The sequence below is a fragment of the Heloderma suspectum genome, chromosome 7 (genome assembly GCF_057233095.1).
Source record: "Heloderma suspectum isolate Gila_16-S chromosome 7, 16-S_ref, whole genome shotgun sequence".
Taxonomy (NCBI): Eukaryota; Metazoa; Chordata; class Lepidosauria; order Squamata; family Helodermatidae; genus Heloderma; species Heloderma suspectum.
The window spans coordinates 124,047,618-124,070,809 of record NC_139464.1 but is presented as its reverse complement, the minus strand read 5'-3'; the positions used below and the strand labels follow the sequence as shown (position 1 = coordinate 124,070,809).

Genomic DNA, 23,192 nt, shown 5'->3' with positions numbered 1-23,192 from the left:
GACATTGGGCCTACTAACATTATTTTTTTCAATAAGCCTTAGCAAGAGTTAAACTAGTGTATTTTGCACAGTACACATGCATTTTCTTGAACACATTTGTTTCACATTTTACTTTATATGATGTTCATCTGCATTTAATTTTCTTAATAAACCATATCTTAAGACTTCTTGTGTGGCATGATTCATTTGCTTAACGACTTAAAAAGGTACTCACTGTTTTCCTGCTTAAGTTCGTAAATATATTTTCAAACGTATTGACCTTTTAGATAGCTTTTTAGATAGCAGGGAGCTGTACTGGGACCAATGCTTTTCAACTTATTCATAAAGACAGTGTGGTGTAGTGGTTAGAGTGTTGGACTGGCACCTGGGAGATCTGGGCTCTAGTTGCCACTCGGCTTCGCACCACTCACTGACTCTGAGCCTAACCTACCTCATACAGTTGTGAGGATGAAATGGAGGAGGAGGATGCCCATGGAAGCTGCCTTGGGTTACTTGCAAGAGGAAAAAGGGAAGACTATAAATGCAATAATAACAAATGTAATAGTAGTAGTGGTGGTGGTGGTGGTAATAATAATAAATGATCTGGAACTAGGACTAAGCAGCAAGGTGGCTAAGTTTGCTGATTACACCAAATTATTCAGGGCAGTTAAAACAAAGAGGGATTGCAAAGAGCTCCCAAAGGATCACTCCATAGTCGGAAAAATGGACATCAAAATGGCAAATGCAGTTCTATGTAAGCAAGTGTACAGTGATGCACATTGGGAGGGGAGGGGGATCCCAACTTCACATGTACACTCATGACTGACCAAGACGGAGATCTTGGGCTTACTGTTGACAGTTTGATGACAATGTCAACCCAGTGTGCAGCTGCTGTGAAGAAAAGGCACATTCCATGTATTCCAAGGCACAATTAGGAAAGGAGTTGACTTGGCTGAGGGCATGGGAAAATGTTGCAAGGCACTGGTGTTTCAACACACTCATACAGTCCCGCCCCCCATCCATGACTTTCTGGTTCCAGTCACAAAAATACTGTATAAGGACAGTAATTTCACATCTTCTCAGGGCAATTCATGCAGATTCAAACAAAAAGAAAAGTGCAAACTTCCCAGTTACACCTGATTCTTTGTACAACAGAATCTGAAGTATGCCGTATCACGCACTCAGAAATTTTCATTAATTTTTGTCACAGAAGCTTCCACACTGCCAGTCACTTTTTCAAAACCATTTTGAGTAAGAGATATAGATGGATATTGTATGCAAGCCTATTTATTGCATTTTATTCTGCCTTTTAGCTCAAAAGTCTCCCAAGGTGACTTACAAAGATAGGAAATAGGACAGCCCTTGTCCTCAGGCTTACACTCTAAAAGACATAACACAAAAGGAAAGGGGATTGGGAGGGAGGAGGAAACACAGAGCCAAGATGGAGAAGCCATGTGGCGTAGCTGTTTCTCATTGCACATTGCATGGTGCATACAAGAGCACAATGCAAAAGGAGGATCATCAAATCAAACGTGCTATAAAGGGTTTGGACAACTCAAGTTTACACCCCAACAAACCGCACGCACGCTGAACTCAAACAGTAAGTGAAGACAATTCCTGCCTGCAGGCTCACAATCTAAAAAGACATGACACACAAGGAAAAAACAATAGGAAGGGATGGGGGGAAAAATAAGATGCAACCCTAGGCACGTTTAGGCAGAGATAAGTTCTACGACTCCCAGCATTCCCCAGCCAGCCTTTCAGTCTCATCTCCCTCAGCACAGCCTGCTGGGATGGAATTTTTAGGCCGCCTTTAAGGTTGAACTTATAAGGGTAGAACTTACAGGATACAAACATACAAAAGTATACAAATGGGCAATTTTTTTTAAAATTAACATTTTATTTTTGAAATAGATTATCTTTTTCTACAAGGAAATGGTGCTGATTCTGAAGTAAACGTGTTCAGCATCAGGACAGCAGAAGCAAGCTCCATTTTGTTTCTGCAGTCATAGTTGTGACATACTTTTGGTGAATCTAAAGTGTAAAACTACACATGCTCAGAGTACTATTGTTTTTTAATAAGGGCTGGCAAATGATTGTACACCAAGGATTGGTGAGGCAGGGGTGTGAACTTGTTCCTGTACACCAAAGTCTGCTTTTCTGTGTGATTCTGAGAACATCACGTGTTATTTTAATTATGATCGTTATCATTGATGTTATGGTTTGGGGTGTTTTTGTGTATGTGTGTAAAGAGGTGGGTGGGTTGCAAAGGGTTCCTGCTGGCTTCCAAGGAATAAAATCAACATTATCTTCATTACACACAAAGGAATGCCCATACTTTCTCCTGAGCAGTCCAGTACTTTCTTCTTACAAGTAAGATATGCATAATCTGGAGAGCTTCAACTATTGGGGTGGTACAGAAATGAAATAAAGAAATAAATTTGTACTGTGCTGCTGCTGAGTAGGCCAGCTCTGGTGGATGCTTTGCGATGGATTTTTGGATGCTTTCAGAACAAAACCATGGATGTTGGGAGGCTTTCAGAACTTCCAAAGCTGTTTTTCTAAGTGGCTCTGAGAGTATCACATCTTATTTTAATTATTATCATTATTATGGCTGTGTGGATTCTCTGCCCCCATTCATCATCTTAAAGTCACCCAATTCCCTGTGAAATGGGAGTTATTGCTGAAACAGGAGGACGTTGTTGCAAAGGAATACTTTCATGTGGTTATGTGATCCCCCCACCCCCGCTTTTGCATGTTTTGTGCCTCAGTTTTCTCCTTCTGTGGTATGGGTCGGGGATTCAAAGACTGCTCCTCATCCTCTGAACCCCTTGGCTCCACCTCTCATGAGCTCTGGGCTCTGCCTCTGCGGATTTGCCCTCTGTCCCACCATTCAGACTGGCCACTGGCCTCCAGTGCATGATAATGGTGTTTAAAATTATGCATGGTTACAGGAGACATTTTTCTCCCTTTCTCATACTACTAGAACTTGAGGTCATCCCATGAAGCTGATTGGTGGGAGATTCAGGGCAGGCAAAAAGAAGTACTTCTTCACACAGTGCGTAGTTAAACTATGGAATTCACTGCCACAAGATGTAGTGATGGCCCCTAATTTGGATGGTTTTAAAGTGGCATTGGACAAATTCATGGAGGATAAGGGTATCAAGGGCTACTAGTCATGATGGCTGAATCCAATATCAGAGTCAATATGCACATTTACACCAGTTGCTAATGAACATGAGCGGGAGGGTGCTGTTGTACTCATGTCCTGCTTGTGAGTTCCTCGTGGGAAGTTGGTCATCCACCTTATGAACAGAATGCTAGACCCTTGGTTTTATCCAGCATGGCTCTTCTTATAGTCATATTAGAGATAGGACCTCGATGTTCAGCAATACGGTAAGGCTCAGATGCTTCATAAGGCAATACAGGACCAGGGCAACATGGAGCATCTTTGCTGGTCCCAGGCACTCTATCCTCCCAACCTGGATATGGGACTGAAAGACTAGGAAAAGTGTGGGTGCATGGAGGGTAAGTTGTAAGCAAGCACAATTTGTGACATTGCACAACATCATGACTGACCATGGGACTTGGCCAATAAGGCATCAGCCTTAGCTTCCAATTTCCTGGCTTTGTGGAGTTTGGACCAACATGAGATAGTCTTATTGTCTGGTCTTTTAAACCAGCAGGTTTTTTTGATGATTGAATATGTTCAAGGGAAACAAGAACTAGTAGCAATGGAGGACTTCAACTACTAGTTGTATTGGACTCTCCAATAAATTTCTGACAGGCCTTGCTGACACCTTCCTCTTTCAGAGGGTGGAGAAAGGAATGAAGGGATCAGCTATCCTTGACTTGATCTTAACCAATAGGGAAGAAGAGTTGGTAAATGAGATTAAAGTAGTGGGAACTCTGGAGGAGTCCATGTAAGGATGGAATTCTTGATTTTTTGGAAAGCTAAAGATGAGTGTAGGCAAACATGTGCCTTGGATTTTAGGAAAGCTGATTTTAATAAGCTCGAGAAATGCTAGGTGGGAATCCATGGCCACATATACTAATGGAAAAAGGAGTCCTGGATGGGAGGGAGTTCTTAAAGAACGGGTTACTAAAGGTGCAAACACAAACAATTCTAATGAGAGAAAGAAAAGAAAAAAGGCCTAGGGAGGAGCTAAAAATTCAAAAAGGATATATATAAGGAGAAAGATCGGTCACCAAGCATGAGAACAGATGAGCAGCCCAGACTTCTATAGACAATGTCAGGAAGCTAAAGCTCAGAATGAGCTACGAACAGCAAGGGAAGTTAAGAAGCAACAGAAAAGGCTTTGTCAGATATGTTCAAAGCAAGAGAAAGACATGGTAGGCCCCTGCTTAGAAAGTATGGTGAAATATTAATGGGTGACAAAGACAAGGCAGAACAGCTCAACTACTATTTAGCCTCCATCTTCTCCCACAGGAGAACTGTATCCAACCTTGCATAAGTAGTGTGAGGGGCAGGAGTGCAGCTCAAGATTGGGAAGGAGATAAGGAAATACCTAGCTACCTTAAATGTGTTCCAGACTTCAGTATGAACAGACGAACTGCATCTGAGGGTATAAAACAAAGTTGTTGATGTACTCTCAGGACCTCCATCTATCATCTTTCAGAAATTCTAGAGAATGGGTGAGATGCCACAGGACTGAAGACAGGCAAATATTGTCCCTATCTTCAAAAAAGGGGGAAAAGAAAATCTGGGATATTGCAGACTGGTTAGTCTAACTTTGGTAAGGGGAAAATAACAAAACAGATTATAAAGGAATCAGTTTGTATCTTGATGACAATGTAGCAATTAGTAAAAACCAGCATGGGTTTGTCAATAATAAATCCTGCGAGACTATAGTTTCAATTGGGCTATTAGCTTAGCGGTTCGTGGGAATGCTGTGGATGTAGTTGATCTTGATTTCAGAAGGGGTTCAAAGAAAGGCAACAAAGATAGCCAGAGATATGGAAAACAAGGGGGGACTGGATAGCACTCTGTAAATACCTGAAGGGCCCAGAGGTCAGGACTAGTTCTCATGGGCTTAAGTTACAGGACAGTAGATTTTGACTGAACTTTAGGAGAAACGTCTTGATAGTAAGAACAGTTTGATCTCTCCTTGCCACTGTCCCAACAACAATCGCTTCGAAGCATCCCCTGATGCCAATGGGAGCTTCCCTTGAAATGAAAATAGCAGCTTCAGAGTACAGTTGTTGGTCAGGAAGGGACTGTGGCAGAAGGAAAACAAGTAAAACTCCCCCGCCCCATCCCACAATCCCAAGGCTGCTCAGGCTTCCCCATGGCTGCTTTTTACCTAACAAAAACCCATAATTACACTGCATGTATTTTCACGTCTCTTTCTGCCACCTGCTTAGTGAGAAAACATTAGATATGAATTTGAGGCAATTAGATATTTGTCCCACAGCATGTGTTAGTGAGCAATAGTTTTAGAAAAAGGATGGTTCTTTCCAGATAGAATTTTTGTTCTTTCAACAGCAATGCAATTCAAGAAAGCAGGACACTTATTTGGGAAAACAAGAAAAAAGTCAATGGTAGGGGCTGACTTTGCTGACATTTATAATTGGGTCACCCTGTACATCTCCACCCTCCCATAATATTTTCCAGCTGAAAGTATCTAGGCTAACCATGTAACAACACATGAGCAAACAGCAGTTATTGCTTCAATAAACTGACTTTCAAAGAGGCGCACCTGTCCTAAACATTTTGCTTTAAAATTACATATATAGAGATTAGTGCAGTATGAAGTTGAAGGGGAAATAAGACCAAAGGAGACTTTTTAAAGAACGTAGTTTGTTTGTGGTACACAACATGTATGGATGTGCTGTTATGTAAGATGGGAGAGAGGAGAAATGAATTGTACAGTAGCTTCATTTTTCAACCTGCATTACCACCGATTACTCTGTTGGAGCCCCAAACACAGCCTGGTAGCCAGAGCAAAAAGGAATTGCTTTCAGGCAAGTAAATAGGCTCCTGAAGGAGGGAAGCTTCACCCTCTGTGCCCAGCATAGAAATGCAGCAGGCTGATGCAAGAGGGATGGCTTTGTCCATCCTTCTTCTGCCAATTCCCAGCAGGCAAGTAAACATTTGTGCAGGCTAGTAACCTCTGTGGGCTTGTTTACAAAGCTGCCCAAACATACTGACCCCCTAGATAAGCTTATTTTATAAACATTCCAAGGTTATAAATGTTAAGTTAGACCATACACAAGTTTTCCAGGTAAGCAGACACCAGGTCCATACATGTGTTTGGTTGTTCTGCTTGATGAATGACAGCTGAATGCACGAACTGACTCCAGTGAACAGCATTTGTGTTTAAGGTGATGTGAAAGTTCTATCTGTGTCATGACGTGAAGACATATGAAGTGGCTGTCTGTCCAAGCAGGTCTGGGCCTGGTCAATGCCTGGATGGGAGACAGCGCTGGACTCCTATGTCTTGAGTTCCATCATGGTAAAAAAGTTGGACATCATTGTAGTAAATAAAATATATTTATATCTGTGATGCACATTCACAAGCCAGTGACAACCTGATGTTAGTCATCAAATGTTTTGTATTATTTGATTTCTATTTTATTTACATACATGTTATTTATTTTAAAATATTTCTGTACGACCTATGATGGCAACATATCCAGGCAGAGTACACTGTCAAGGCGGACAAGGAAAGCAACAGCCCCCATCTATCTTTTCTCATACAGTGTTCTGTAATTAATGGACATTACATGCAGTGATAAGCCCGCTTCCTCGGGTTTTGCAAATCTTTGGGCTAATGACTTTGTCCCTTATCAAATCAGAAAAGCTCAACACGCTTCCTTCTTGTGGCAGGACTTGCCACTAGGAGGAGACAGATGCAGCGTACCTACAAAAAACCCCAGCCCTTCACATGGGTTGCATTCCATTATATGAGCGATACCAAAGGCACATGAGGAAGATACATGAAATATCCCCTTTGCTTAAGATCACGCTACGAACTGTGGTGCTGGAGAAGACTCTTATGAGTCCCCTGGACTGCAAGGAGGTCAAATCAGTCAATCCCAAAGGAAATCAACCCTGACTGCTCATTGGAAAGACAGAGACTGAAGCTGAAGCTCAAATATTTTGGCCACCTAATGCGAAGAGGAAACTCTCTGGAAAAGACCCTGATGCTGGGAAAGACTGAAGGCAAAAGGAGAAGGGGACGGCAGAGGATGAGATGGCTAGACAGCATCACCGATGCAATGAATATGGACTTGAGCACACTCCGGGAGAGAGCGCAGGACAGGAAGGCCTGGCGTGCTATGGTCCATGGGGTCACGAAGAGTCAGACACGACTGAATGACTGAACAACAACAACAACAACCTGTAGGAAAGTGTTCCCATTTTTTGTCTAGATTAAGGGAGAAATCCTATGTCCCCTAGACAGCGTCTGGTGGGGCATAGGATTTCTCAGTTTCTGGGCTCCCAGGTCAGAGACAGGGCTCTCAGAGCACAGAAACTGCACTCCCCACCCCCTCCCCTCGTAGCCACGTCTTTGCACTAGGAAACAGGGTGCAGAGACAGAAAAGGGAGCATTCTCAGAGGTGGGGAGGGGAGGAGACTGAGGCAGTGGCGGCCATATGATGTTTCCTTCCCTCCCCCTTGAGGAAGGGATCACCCATCACCCATCTAGTGGAAATGCAGGGCAGCTGGAGAGCAGAGGCAAAGATCGCCTCTGTGCCCAGAAGCCCTGCATTGGATACTCGGCAGCTCCCGACTCTCTTCATAGGATTGCGCCCTAAGTCACTTCTCATAGCAAGTGTGTTCTAAGCAGAACACACTTTAGTAAAGTGTGCTGAATTTGAAAAGCTCAATACACCATTGATGCAAACCTTGTATACTCTCAATGGCCACAAATGAATGGAGCAATCCACAAGTCAAACTCTACGGGTGTTATTTCTTTTTTTAAAATCAATTTTTTATTGTGAGTTTTAACAAAACAAAACCAACAAAAAATATAACAAAACCAAAAAAAATAAAAATATAACCACATATTCTAAAATCCTCAGTTTCAAATACTACAATATTCTAGGGAGAAAGAGAGAAAAAGAGTAGGTTACCCATAAACTTCAGTAAGAGCAGACCAGATATCCAAATATAAGTTGATTTGCAAGTTATGCCTATGTATCAATCTTTCAAATGTTGCCAGCGTTGTTAAGCCTTCAGTCCATTGCATTTTAGGCAGTGAGCTTTGATCCCTCCGTAAGTAGGAACAAGCATTGTTCTAAAACAACTTGGGCTTCCTAATTATTCCGTTCTGTTATGAAAAAAATATTGTGCTCTTAGTGTGCTTACCTAAAAGCACAGAAATAAGAACTGACTAGTAACATATTACAGGACTTTCCTTGATTTTGCAGCCGCTGCCCTCCTTGTTCAAACCTCTGGAAATAATGTTACCTTCTCTTTTAACTCTGTGTACCTCACCCAGTAGCAGCTCTTCTACTTAAAACAAAGACTGCACCTACCTCAGTCATGTCTCTTCAGGTATGACATTTTGCATCTCTCTAGCAGTGACTGCTCATTGGAAGGACAGATACTGAAGCTGAAGCTCAAATATTTTGGCCACCTAATGCAAAGAGAAATCTCCCTGGAAAAGACCTTGATGCTGGGAAAGATCGAAGGCAAAAGGAGAAGGGGACGGCAGAGGATGAGATGGCTGGATAGCATCACAGATGCAATGAATATGGACTTGAGCACGCTCCAGGAGAGAGTGCAGGACAGGAAGGCCTGGCGTGCTATGGCCCATGGGGTCACGAAGAGTCGGTCACGACTGAACAACAAAGCAGTCATGTTACAGTGCAACGTTGTTCTACTCCACATCCTGCTTCTTTGCTGCCTGATGCTTCTGAAAGCATCCCTTATGACTGTTTAGAAGTGGCTGAGCACCTGGCAAAGCCACGTCCAGACTTGTCAGATGAGCCACTGATTAACGTAGATGGTGTGTATTTTGTAGATGGGTCTTGTCCAAGAAATGCTGTCTGCACTTCCCATACTGTAATAGAACAAACTCTTTTGCCTAACTACTTCTGCTCAAGTAGTAGAACTTTTTGCCCTCTCTAGGGCTACTTCCTTATTCCTTTCAGCAATAAGCCAGCCTCCCATGGCAACTTTTGAAGATGTTGCACAACGCCAAAATCAGGCCCAAATGTTGAAAAAAGAAAAGTCGATACTGACTGGTTGTTGTCAGTACACTGTCCATTTGTGGCGCTCCCTGGACGGCCACCTAGTAGCACCCATGGTCCTTCTTCCCCACCTTGTAGTAGCAGATAATAAGGGTAGAATCGACTGAGTCATTCTCCTAAGGGATAAAGGTGCCACAGTGACTTAGATCAAGAAAGGTGCATAAATGTGGATAATGTGTTTTAATGTACTCAGTAATTTCGTTTTTGCTTTTAGAGAAAATGTCTTTATATCTGTATTTGTGGCTATTGTTCTCGCCATGTAGGAGTGAGAGTTTTTTACTCCTCTTAGTCATCAAATGCCTGTCCTTTGGGTCTGCTAGACAGATTGTCCTATATGTCACCTAAAAGCTACAGCAGCAGCAGCTTCTCCCATATAAAAATCAAGATGCAATGACTGTGTGTGACTAGCAATAGAGAGTGTTGGCCGAGGATCGTCTGTACGGTCATGTATTAGCTAATGTGTTTGAACATGCATTATAGCTTAGGCTCAACCTTCTATGTATACCAGTGCTACTTCACCAAGAAGAAAATGCAAACTAAACTAAGTATTTGTTGAGGGATGCTGCATGTGCTAGAATGATGCTGTCAAGATGAGAATGAAATTTTAAAGTGGTCTCAGCAAGGGTAAACTTTTACTGAAAGTCACTGGTGAGATATAGTTGTACACTGACGTAACAGTGGATTGGAAATCCTATGTGTTGCACATCATCCCATTGTTATGTTATTGTTATTTTCTTGCATTGTCTTTTTGCTTTTTATATAGCCTAGCAAGCTTAACGATATATGATTTGTTTTAATTGCTTCACAACTGCATATAGAATCTGTGAGAATTCAAGGAGAGAATGTGTTAGATTTAGTTTCAGAAGACTGGCAACCAGTCAGGTGTGAATTTGCCCAGAATCATATGCAGTAATAACGCAGTAATCAATAGCACAAGTACACTGATTTGCTAGAAAGCAGGAAATTTTCATGATTTTAGAGTTTGTTCTCATAGCTGTATTCACACAGAGTGAAAGCCACTTTTTCCCTACTAACGGAAGCTAAAACAATGCACTGTATCCGCTCTTCACACTGTGTACCTTCTAACTGATAAGGAATGCTTCTTTCTGTACTGTGAGAAAACTTATTTTGCTGCCCAAAGAGAAAGGCCTTGCTGAAGGGGGCCGGGAGTGTGTGTGTGCACTTTCTGACAGTTTCCTAACTTAGTGAGACTTGCTGTATAAAATCCTGAGTGAATTAGTTTGTTATCTGTTCTCATCTGAAAGAAGGTGCACCATCTGCTCAGATAGCCGGCCCCAAAGTACAGCGCTCCGTCACTCCCCTGGAAACAAGAGTGGCTGAACTGAGAGTTAAGAGACGTGTGCGCTTTCTTTTAACATATAGATTTCATTCAGATGAAGAAATGTTGTTCTTTTAAACAGGTATTAGTAGTTGTGTGTACAAAGCTCTGCAAATTCAACAGCATTTCCAGTGCTCCTACCATCCCCAGCCAGCAGGGCTGGTTAAAAAAGAAAGAAAAAAAAGAATGGAGTCTTAAAGAACAAATTAGCCAAAATCTGTGCTGAAACTGGACTTAAATGGCCAGATGCTCTACCTTTGGCCCTGATAAACATACGTGCCACTTTGCACTGACAAACTGTGCTCAGTGCCTGTCAGGGTGGACACTGAACCCATAGAATCTCAGAGCAGTTCTGATTCTGAGGAGGAACAGCCGTCCGTGGGAGAGGACCGCGCTCATCCCTCCTAGGCCCTGCAGCTGGCAGAGATTCCTCCTGCCGGCATTCCAGAAATAGATAGCAGTCCTGGGAGTGAAAGAGTGCGGGAGGAGGGCTGGCTGGATGTTCGACGCAGATGCAAAGACGAACGAGCTATGGAGGGTGCGGAAAGGAGGCATAGTGCCTGTTTGGCGTGCAAGCAACAGTTGTGTCCAGAGGACCCAAGGGAAAAGGGGAGGGACTCTCCCTAGCCCATAAGTTCAGAGTCTGCAAGTGATTCTCATTCAAATGGGGGCCAACTGTTTCTAACCTGGGCATAGGTTACTCTGCTGTTCATAGCTTAGTCGCTGGTGATAGAGTTATAAGTTGTAAAAGGAATACAGCCTTGAAAATAATCCTTTTGTCTGTGTCTGGAGTTGGCTACTGGAGTAGACTGAAAGAGGCCGGCTAGGGCCCCATGACAGTGCCCATGAGATCCTTATAAGAAGACCCATGAGACTCCCATCTTCAGCACCTATTAAAGAACATCTTACTAACTTGCATTTAAGGGATGAGGCTGTGTTGAATTATTGCCGAGTGTTAATGAAGCATGTGAAGGCTTTCCATTCACAGGTTAAAAAGTGCTTCCAGACATTCCTATGATACAGTGTCACAACCTGTAGCCTAGAGATTGAGTACATGAAAGTCTATCAGAAAAAGCCTTCCCGTGAGCCTCACTGAGAAAAGCCCCATCATGTGCTGTTGTCCTCCCACACTGCCGTAAAACTGCAAAGACAGCCTACCTGGATCCCGCATCCCACTGCAAGAAAGTGTTGCCCCCCCCGGAGACAACGTGCCCCAGAACCAGACAACATTGGATGTGCCCTAACACAGAGTTCATCAGCCCTGTGGGTCATTTTCGGCCCAAAAAAGAAGAACATCTCTGGTTGCCATCGTGGTACTGGCTTGTTGCCCTTTTTCCTGCTATTGTATTAGATCTTGAACTTTTAGCACTTTGGCCTCCTCTGGGTTACAAAATAGTCACCTCTAAAGGACCAGTAGTGAGCCAAGCACTTGCTGGTGAGGTGAGCATAAGCCTAGCACCTGTTAGTGAAGAAAGTTGTCTCAGCATCAACCAGAGGCACATTTTCTTGATGTGGCTCACCTGCATCTTGCTTCTGCTTGACATCTTCAGTTGCATGAAAGCAAAATACACTTTCCTGAAAGTAGAGAACCAGATTCAGGTAGACTTGAATGTATCCATCTGCTAGATCTGCAGCCATGAGCCTGTCCACGCCCACAGAAGCACACCAATGATCCAAATCCCACTAAATCAGACTAAAATGATGAAACACCCTAGATCTACCAGAAACAGCCAGCTAGCAAGATGTGCAATGTAAGAAGCATAACTGTTGTTTGTATTGTTTTGTTCCATCTGATCATTGAATTGATTAAATGTTGTATCAAATTCCTTACTAAAACTGCACATAAAGCTGAACTGCACCAGATGGACAGTATAATGCAAAGATAAATGTGAAAAGAGGAGAAAGAGAGAGGTAGAGAGATAGAACAACTGACAACAATACAAGCATGGATGGTGACCCTAATAAGCTCAAAGGGGGGATTGTGAAGGTAGGCGTGAATAGGTCTTGTAAGTAGTATGGTTCAGGGGGGATTGAGAATGTGTGTGTGTCTGACCATGAGAGGGTAATTGTAACTGGCTCATAAGCAGGAATTCCTATCCACCAAAGTAACTCATCCCTAAAGATAAGAAGGCTGCTGTGCTGATAAGACTGTTGCTGAGTACTAATTGGTTTCTGAGCATGCATAGTGTGTTTTCTTTGTTCTCCAACTTTCAGTCTGAATAAATGCATCCCGTTTCTTTTATTTGAGGGAGACACAGTTTTGTCTGTTTCTCCCACAGTCGTGATGTGCTTTAATAAATTTCTGACTGTTCAGCCTAACCTGCCTTGGATATTTCCTTCACAAACATAAATAATTTGAGGTATAGTATTCATCTTAAGTGTATTAACCTTACCCCATAAACTCAACTTTAAAGATGCCCATCTATCTATATCTCGTGAAATATCATTAATCAACTTATTTAAATTTAACCTCTAGATATATCTCTAGAGATAATTATTCCCAAGTAAGTAACAGACTCTGGGCACTGTCGAAATTGCCAATTGGCTAATACATTAGAGTATACCCTACCTCCAATCGGCATTATTTCTGACTTTGACCAGTTAATTCAATAGCCAGACAATTCACCAAAAGTATTAATCAATTTCATCAAAGCTGGAACCAGCAACTGGAGTTTTGAAATAAACAACAAAAGATCATCAGCATAAATCCTTATTTTAAATTCTAAGCCAAAATGGCCAAATCCATGAATATTACTATTTTGCCTAATTGCACAAGCATGAGTTGAATATCAATGGAGAAAGTGGACAACCTTGTCTAGTGCCCCGCCCAAGTAAAAATAAAAAAGCCAAAAATATACCATTAGTCATTACTCTTGCCCTTGGAACCGAGTATAAAATTTTAACCCATTTCAAAAATTCTATTGGAAAACTAAAATTAGTCAATGTGGTAAAAATAAATTTCCAATGAATTTTGTCAAAGGCCTTTTCTGCATCCAAAGAAATGATGGCCGCCTGGTCAATTCTTTCAGAGTTTCAAGCGACTAGATCGACAACTAATCTAAGATTATCAGCCCCCAGTCTATTTTTAATAAATCCCACCTGGTCCGGTCTAATCAATATGGCCACAACTTGTTGCAATCTATCGGCCAAGACTGCTGTTACTATTTTGATATCTACATTAATTAATGATATAGGCCGATAGTTAGCACAAAAGGTATGATCTTTGCCAGGCTTAGGAATCATGGTACTATAAGCTTCATTTAACGATGACGAAAGCAGCCCACCTCAAAAATATGGTTATAGAGACAGTACAACTTTGGAGCTAAAAAACTGGAGAATGTTTTATACCATTCAATTGGGAATCCATCGGGACTGAGTGATTTCCCAGTGTTCATTTTCATGATTGCATTCATAATTTCCTCTAAACGCAGAGGAACTAAAAGGCACAGTTGTTGTGAAGAATCTAAGCACAGAAGATTAATCTGAGAAAAAAAGTATCCATATCTTGCCCTGATATCTTGCTACTAGTACTGTAAAGATCCGAATAAAACTTTAAAAATTGTGAATTTATGTCTATAGGGAAAGTATATAATTTGCCACTCTCATTTTTAAAATGAATCCTACAGGCTTTACACTGAATCCTATGGGGAGGGAGACGTAAAGTTGGGGGTAACAAGGGACGAAAGCTCATGCATCACAACGGACACAACAACAGCTCTAATAGCACCCAATAATAGTCTTCGAAACATATAGGAAGAAAGCCAGACTATAAAGCACATGGTCTTTGATGTCTATATACTAACGTCCAGGGTATGGGAAACAAGCAGAACGAACTTGAAATCTTAATACGGGAGGGAAATTATGACTTGACAGGTGTAACTGAAACTTGATGGGATGACTCCCATGATTGGAATACAGCAATTGAAGGATACAACTTGTTCAGAAACAGCAGAAGGAACGGAAAGGGAGGTGGAGTTGCACTATATGTTAAAAATACATATCTCTGCACAGAAATACAGGAGGATGAGCTTGGTAGCCCCATCGAGAGCATCTGGGTTGAAATAAATGGAACAAAGAATAAAAGGAACATGGTGGTCAGAGTCAACTACCAGCCACCCAATCAAGGATAAGTCAAGGATGAAACTTTTGAAAACCAAGTAGCTAATGTTTCAAGGAAGCATGATATAGTGGTAGTAGTAGTAGTAGTAGTGGTGGTGGTGGTGGTGGTGGTAGTAGTAGTAGTTGTTCAGTCGTTAAGTCGTGTCCGACTCTTCGTGACCCCATGGACCACAGCACACCAGGCTTTCCTGTCCTCCGCTCTCTTCCGGAGTGTGCTCAAGTTCATATTCATTGCATCAGTGATGCTATCTAGCCATCTCAGCCTCTGCCGTCCCCTTCTCCTTTTGCTTTCAATCTTTCCCAACATCAGGGTCTTTTCCAGTGACTTTTCTCTTCACATTAGGTGGCCAAAATATTTGAGCTTCAGCTTCAGTCTCTGTCCTTCCAATGAGCAGTCAGGGTTGATTTCCTTTAGGATTGACTGATTTGACCTCCTTACAGTCCAGGGGACTCATAAGAGTCTTCTCCAGCACCACAGTTCGAAAGCATCAATTCTTTGGTGCTCAGCCTTCCTTATAGTCCAGCTCTCACAGCCATATGTTGCTACTGGGAAAACCATAGCTTTGATTATATGGACCTTTGTCGGCAAGGTGATGTCTCTGCTTCTTACTATGCTGACTAGGTTTGCCATAGCTTTCCTCCGAGGCGCAAACGTCTTTTAATTGCATGGCTACAGTCACCGTCTGCAGGGATCTTGGAGCCCAAGAAAATAAAATCTGTCACTGCTTCCATTTCTTCCCCTTCTATATGCCAGGAAGTGATGGGGTCAGACGCCATGATCTTAGTTTTTTTTAATGTTTTTTGAGTTTCAGACCAGCTTTTGCACTCTCCACTTTCACCCTCAACAAGAGGCTCTTTAGATCCTCTTCGCTTTCTGCCATTAGGTTGGTATCGTCTGTGTATCTGAGGTTGTTGATAACTCTCCCGGCAATCTTAATTCCGACCTGTGATTAATCCAACCCGGCGTTTCTCATGATGTACTCTGCATATAAGTTAAATAAGCAGGTCGACAATATACAGCCTTGTCGTACTCCTTTCCCAATTTGGAACCAATCGGTTGTTCCATGTCCGGTTCTTACTGTTGTTTCTTGACCCTCGTACAGTTTTCTCAGGAGACAGGTAAGGTGGTCTGGTACTCCCATCTCTTTAAGAATTTGCCACAATTTGTTGTGATCCACTCAATCAAAGGCTTTAGCGCAGTCAATGAAGCAGAAATAGACATTTTTCTGGAATTCTCTTGCTTTCTCCATGATCCAGCGAATGTTGGCGATTTGATCTCTAGTTCCTCTGCCTCTTCGAAACCCAGCTTGTACTTCTGGTAGTTCTCGGTTCACATACTGCTGAAGCCTAGCTTGTAGGATTTTGAGCATCACCTTGCTGGCATGTGAAATGAGCGCAATTGTACGGTAATTTGAACACTCTTTGGCATTGCCCTTCTTTGGAATTGGAATGTAAACTGACCTTTTCCAGTCTTGTGGCCACTGTTGAGTGTTCCAAATTTGTTGGCATATTGAGTGCAGCACTTTAACAGCATCATCTTTTAGGATTTTAAATAGTTCCGCTGGAATACTGTCATCTCCGCTAGCTTTGTTGTTAGTAATGCTTCCTAAGGCCCACTTGACTTCACTCTCTAGGATGTCTGGCTCAAGACTTCAATTTCCTCGATATTTGTTAGGAGACAAATTCTGCAAAATATGGCCCCTCCAGGAAATTCCTGACTTGTGTGGCGGATAACTTCCTCCTACAGAAAGTGGAGGAAGGAACTAGAGGATCGGCTATCCTTGACTTGATCCTAACCAATGGAGACGACTTAGTGGATAAAGCAGCAGTTCTGAGAACTCTGGGGGAAAGCGACCATGTTATACTGGAGTTCTTGGTTCTAAAGGAAGCAAAAGCCGAGTGTAGCCAAACGCGTACTCTGGATTTTAGGAAAGCTGATCTTAATAAACTCAGAACAATAAGTAATGTCCAATGGCAAGCGACTCTAAGGAGAAAAGGAGTACAAGATGGGTGGGAGTTTTTAAAAAAGGAAATTCTAAAGGCACAATTACAAACAATTCCAACAAGACAAAAAGGTGGAAGACAATGGAAGAAGCCAATGTGGCTTCACAAAATGACCTGAAAAGTCGAGATGAGTGAGATGACCTGAAAACAAAACAGGGCACATATAGGAAGTGGAAGGAAGGCCAAGCTACAAAGGAAGAGTACAGGCAGGTAGCACAGAATTGCAGGGATGGCATCAGGAAGGCTAAAGCTGAGAACGAGCTGAGGTTAGCAAGGGATGCTAAAAGCAACAAAAAGGCTTTCTTCAGATACATGCATAGTAAAAGACAGAGGAAAGGTGGTGGGCTTTCAAGACGAGGCTGGACAGACATCTGTCATGGATTCTTTGACTTGGATTCCTACCTTGAGCAGGGGTCTTATAGGCCCCTTCTAACCCTATTATTCTATGATTCGATGATCTTTAATAGCTGAAATGACATTTTGATGTTGATGCTGTTTAAGACGATGTGCAAGGATCTTACTAGGACGTTCACCATTTTCCCAATATTTCTGTCGTAAACAAGTCAGAGCAAATTCCACCTGCTGTGAAAGAATATTATTCAGCTCATGCTTAGTGTTCTGCAACTCTTGATAAAGTTGTGCAGTGGGGGAAATGGCAAACCGAGCTATAAGAGATTTCAGCTTCTTATTTAAAACCGTCTGTTGAGTTTCTTAAAAGTTTTTTTGGGTAAGAAGCATAAGCTATAATTCAGCCCCTTATTAAAAGCTTTACTGGCCTCCCACTCAATGGCACACGAACCCACCGTACCCTCATTAGTATTAAAATACTGTTAGTTCAGCTAACATCTGAGTTTGAAACTTCTCATCATTGAGAAGAGAAACATTAAGGGCACAATCCTATGCATGTTTAGACAGAAGGAAGTCCTACAACTCCCAGCATTCCCCAGCCACCAAAGACCGGGGGCCCTAGGAGTGTCAGAAAATTGCAGTTCCAAATATACTGGGGTGTGATCTGACACTACCAATGTGTCAATCTTGCAATCTTTAATTTGGCATACTAAAGATGTAGAGATCAAAAAAGAGTCTAATCTAAAACAATTACCATGAACTGTTAAAATAAAAGTATACTCTCTGTCGGCAAGATGTAAAATTCTCCAAGCATCAATTAAACCACATTCCATCATGTAAGCCTAGAGTGCCAGTCTCACAGCAGCTGGGTCTTAGGAGAAGGTGTACTCCTATCTAACAAAGGATCTAAGACCTCATTAAGGTCCCCACCCACAATCAAATAATCATAAGCGATATCAATCAGTTTAGCAAAACAATCATGAAACATAGATGGAGAATCAATATTTGGCCCATATACATTGATCATAGCAATTAATTTACCCATGCACTTTCCTACCAGAATAAAAAATGGGTGTTAATTCAAAGAATGTAATGGAGTGGAAATCCTCCTCTTATGCCTTTGATTCTAAATGCAGACAATTTAAGACAGAACAGGGCCATGTCAAAACTAAACACTTAGTCTGTGCCTAGGGCAGACTCCTAATTATCTGGTCTTCCCTGTCTGCCAGTAGCTGGCTTGAGTCATATGTCTCAAATTCTTTTCCGTTCCTCTAACAGCAGTATTCAGTGGCTGAAATGTGCTTTATGACAGTAGGTTGTATGGACACAGAATCCATGGGAAGCTCCAAGAATATCACAGCACAAGGCCTGCTGCCCCTACTAAGCCTCCAGGAAGTTGATGTTTGGCTTAGAATCAGAGCTGTAGCACATCTTATAAGCCATCAAGTCCAAGCCCTTGCTTGATGCAGGAAGACCAGAGCTGGAGCGTCCCCAACAGATGGCTGTCCAGCCTCTGCTTCAAGACTTCCAGCGTGGGAGAGCACACCTCAAGCTGATTGGTTTCAATGCCAAAAGGCTCTTACCATCAAGAGGTTTCTCTTAACATTCTGTAACTTCAACCCACTAGGTCTAGTTCTCTGGAGCAGCAGAGGGCAAATATTTGCCCTCTCCAGGGATCCGAAGAACTCTCCCATCTCCCTCGTCAATCTTCTCTTTTCCAGACTGAACATACTCAGTTCCTTCTATTTTTGCGCACAGGGCCTCTGCTTATTCTCTATTAACATTTTGCTTGATTGATAACTGGCAAATAGAGGGAGAAAACGTGGAGGCAGTGACAGACTTTGTCTTTCTAGGCGCAAAGATTACTGCAGATGCTGACTGCAGCCGGGAAATTAGAACACGTTTACTTCTTGGGAGGACAGCAATGACAAATCTTGATAAACTAGTGAAGAGCAGAGACATCACACTGACAACAAAGGTCCGCATAGTGAAAGCAATGGTATTCCCCGTAGTAACCTATGGCTGCGAGAGCTGGACCATAAGGAAGGCTGAGCGAAGGAAGATGGATGCTTTTGAACTGTGGTGCTGGAGGAAAATTCTGAGAGTGCCTCGGACTGCCAGAAGATCAAACCAGTCCATACTCCAGGAAATAACGCCAGACTGCTCACTTGAGGGAAGGATATTAAAGGCTAAACTGAAGTACTTTGGCCACATCATGAGAAGACAGGAGACCCTGGAGAAGATGCTGATGCTAGGGAAAGTGGAAGGCCAAAGGAAGAGGGACCGACCAAGGGCAAGGTGGATGGATAATATTCTGGAGGTGACGGACTCGACCGTGGGGAGCTGGGGGTGGCGATGGCCGACAGGAAGCTCTGGCATGGGCTGGTCCATGAAGTCATGAAGAGTCGGAAGCGACTGAGTGAATAAACAACAAACCACTAAAAAGCCATTAAGGCAGTGTGCAACAGTTCAAGACAACAAATCCTCGCAACCATAAAAACAAGAACATTAAAAGCAGTCAACCATTAAAAACTACACATTTCAAAAGGCCAAACTGTGAAGAGGTCTCCACACCCTTTCTAAAGGCTAAGAGAGTGGGGCCAGTCCAGTTCTCAATGGGGCGCATTCCACAGTTTGAGGACAACACAGGAGAAGGCCGTTTCACACGTGCTGGACAAACGGGCCACTGCAGGTAACTGTGCCTCAAAAGGGCCTCTCGTTTTCCATACCCCAGACCACCTTTATTGCCCTCCTCTGAACCCCTTCTGACTTTACATTCTTCTTAACATGCAACACCCAGAACTGGGCACATTACTCCAGTTCAGGTCAGACTCGTGCAGAGCAAGTGAAACTAGTATTTCTCGTGACTTGGAAAGGATGGCTCTACTGATGCAGCCTAAAACTGCATTAGCCTTTTTTGCAGCCGCATCACACTGCTGGTTCAGGTTCCGCTTGTGACCCCCGAGCTCCCTTTCATATGTGCTACTGCCAGACCAGGTACCTGAGTCACCTGCATGTGCCTCAACTGGAAACAAACTGGAAACAAAGACCTATGGGGAGAGACTGAAAGAACTGGGCATGTTTAGCCTTGAGAAGAGATGACTAAGGGGAGATATGAGAGCGCTGTTCAAGTGCGTGAAAGGTTGCCACAGAGAGGAAGGCCAGGATCTCTTCTCGATCATCCCAGAGTGCAGGACACGGAATCATGGGCTCAAGCGACAGGAAGCCAGATTCCAGCAGAACATCAAGAAAAACCTCCTGGCTGTTACGGCAGTACGACAATGAAGCCCATTACCTGGGGAGGCGGTGGGCTCTCCCACACTGGAGGCCTTCAAGACGAGGCTGGACAGCCACCTGTCAGGGATGCTCTGACCTGGATTCCTGCACTGAGCAGGGGGTTGGACTCGATGGCCTTGTGGGCCCCCACTATTCTATGATTCTATGAGTCTTTCTTTGTATCCTTTGCCTGAAGGCAGAGCTTCGCATTTCCCTGCCCTGGAGCGGGCCAGCGTCCCATCCGGCCCCGGTCACCTCGAAGTACCCCTGCTGTCTGCCGAGCTGCCCCGCCCGGCGCCGCGTCAGCTGCGCCTCTGGCAGGCTCCCTCCGCCCCTGCACCGAAGCTGCGAAGGAGCGCGCGCCCGCCGCGCGGCCCCCTTCCAAGCTGAGCCCGGCGCCACTTCCCGGCCTGCGCCGAGCCCACCCACCGTTATTCCGAGCCGCGAAGGGGGCGTCGCGCGAGGCGCGGCAAGCGCGCCGCGGGAGGCCGGGCCCGTGTCGTGCGGAGGCGCCTGGCTCGGCTTCCGGGGGGGGGGGGCGCCGGCGGGCTGCCGCGGGCTCACCTCTTCTGGTTCATGGGGGCGACCTGGCCCCACTCGTCCAGGCACGGGTTGTAGCAGTGGGCCGCCGAGATGTCCTGGCTGGCGACGCGGCAGCCCCCGGCGACGAACAGGTAGTTGTCCAGCACGGCCGAGGCGGAGCCGCGCACGCGGGCCAGGTCCGGAGGCGGGCGGCTGGGCAGCGGCAGCCAGCTCCGCGCCGCCTCGTCGTACCGCAGCATGGCGCAGGGCGCGTCCTCCGCGGAGAGCCGGCCCGGCGCGGCGGGGCCCGCGACGCGCCCGACGGCCACCAGGGCGGCGGGGCCCCTCGCGCGCCGGCCCCGCAGCTGCTGCCGCAGGGCCGGGGGCAGGAGGCGCGGGGCCCGCGCCTCCGGCCTGCGCAGCACCTGGTGGTAGCGGCCGGCCATGAAGTCGAGGCAGGCGTCCTGCAGCTCCCGGAGGCCGTAGGCCTGCGCCAGCCGGCGGAGCTCCAGGCAGTTGGCCAGCCGCACCTGGGAGGCGAGGCGGCGCAGCAGCGGCGTGACCTGCAGGTAGGAGGCCGCCTCGACCAGCTCCTCCAGCGGGGGCGGCCGCCCCTCGCCGTCCGGCTCCAGCCCGGCCAGGCGGGAGGTGGCGATGAAGCGCAGCACCAGCTCCAGGCCCACGGCGCTCAGCCCGCCGCGCAGCTGCTGCGCCTCCGCGCCCCGCCCGGCGGCCTCCCGCATCCCGGAGCGGTACAGCGCGCGGAAGTAGTCGCTCTGCGCGATCAGCCGCCTCTTGCAAGCCGGGAAGCTCCGGTCGCCCAGCTGGATCTGCACCACCTCCTCCTCCTCCTCCTCCTCCGGAGGCCCACCGTCCTCACGCAGGGGCTGCTGCGCGCCGGACATCGCCCCTGCCCGCACCGGCTCGGCGCCCGTCGCGCCCTCGCCGCGGAACGAGCCGCGCTCCTCCTCCTCCTCTCCTCTCTCTCCTCTCCTCTGCTGCCCCCGTTTCCCCACCCGCCGGCCGGGAAGAGGGCGGGGCGGGAGGCGGCCGCGCTTCGCCGCGCCTCGGGAAAAGCCCTGAAAAGGCCGGCTGCGGCGCGCCCGGCCTCCCGCGCCCCCTGCTCTGCCGCGCCCAGCTCGGCGGCCGGGCAGCTGCGTCACGCCGCTCCCTGCCAGAGGCGCGCCGGCCGCTGGCGCCGGAGACGTCCGGACGAAGCGGCCCAGGGCTGGACGTCAGGGCCAGGATCCATCCACGGGACCGGGAGCCCCTCTGGCTGGGCCCGGGCGCCTCCCTTGCCGCAGGCGAAGCCAGCGGGCGCGGGCGAGGGCCTGCCTAGGAGCGCGGTGCCCGCACCAGTCCGACACCAGCGGACGGAACTGTGGAGGCGGGCTTCTGATGCTCGAGGAGGCCGCCGAGCGTTGTTGCAAGAACTAGAAACATACCGCATACATGCCATCTAGGGCTTGTCTTGCTTAAAGGATGGCGCTCATTGGCGCGCCGATCCTTACAACAGCCCTAGAGGTAGGCCAGGGTTGTCCCCATATTGCGGGTAAGAGACAGAGAGCTACAATTAACTTGAGGAGAGAAGACTGAGGGGAGATCTGATAGCGCTCTTCAAGTTCTTGAAGGTTGTCCCAGAGAGGAAGGCCAGGACCTCTTCTCGATCATCCCAGAGTGCAGGACGCGGAATCGTGGGCTCAAGTGGTAGGGAGCCAGATTTCGGCTGAACACCAGGAGAAACGTCCCGACTGTTAGAGCAAGACTACAACGGAACCAGTTACCTGGGGAGACAGTGGGCTGTCCCACACTGGAGGCCTTCAAGGTCAGGCTGGACAGCCATCCATCAGGGATGCTTTGACTTAGGTTCCTGCACTGAGCAGGGGTTGGACTCGAGGGCCCCTCCCAACCCTACTATTCTATGATTCTATGTGTACAAGAGCTGTCATTGTTGAGCTTGTATGGTGTTTGTTGGATATGTTTTTCAAAATGTTGTGTACACCCTGGGATCCCTAGTGGATGAAGGACAGTTTATAAAACGCCAAAAAAGAATAAATAAATACAACATTATGATATTATTCTGTCTGAAGGGGTCATCACAGATAGAACTTTCAGATCACCTCAAAACTATTAAATATAGTTTTCAATATATCAGTACACACTTGATAACTGGCAGCACCTGAGTATGTGGAGATCAAGTAATGCACATGTGATTATTTCTCGCCCAGGGGGTGAGAAACGTGGCTTCCCAAAAGACATCTCGTAAATTCATGGCTGAGGCAAGGGCTGAACTGGGTGAGCTTAAACTCTCCACCACTACACTATATTAGTTCCTCCTGTGTCACTCAATCTGATGGAGGAGTCTTGCTAACTTTAAGTCACT

General features: G+C 45.6%; 1 protein-coding gene across 1 annotated transcript in view; it reads right to left on the bottom strand.

The window, feature by feature from the left end:
• The window catches only part of KLHL42 (kelch like family member 42), a 28,100-nt gene extending 5,219 nt beyond the window's left edge, over positions 1-22,881 (bottom strand). Inside the window, exon 1 of the mRNA XM_084811383.1 lies at positions 20,852-22,881. Within this exon, the coding sequence (XP_084667509.1) occupies positions 20,852-21,714 (863 nt within the window). The 5' untranslated portion in view covers positions 21,715-22,881. The remainder of the gene's footprint in view (positions 1-20,851) is intronic.
• Between the last annotated feature and the right edge of the window lie 311 nt (positions 22,882-23,192).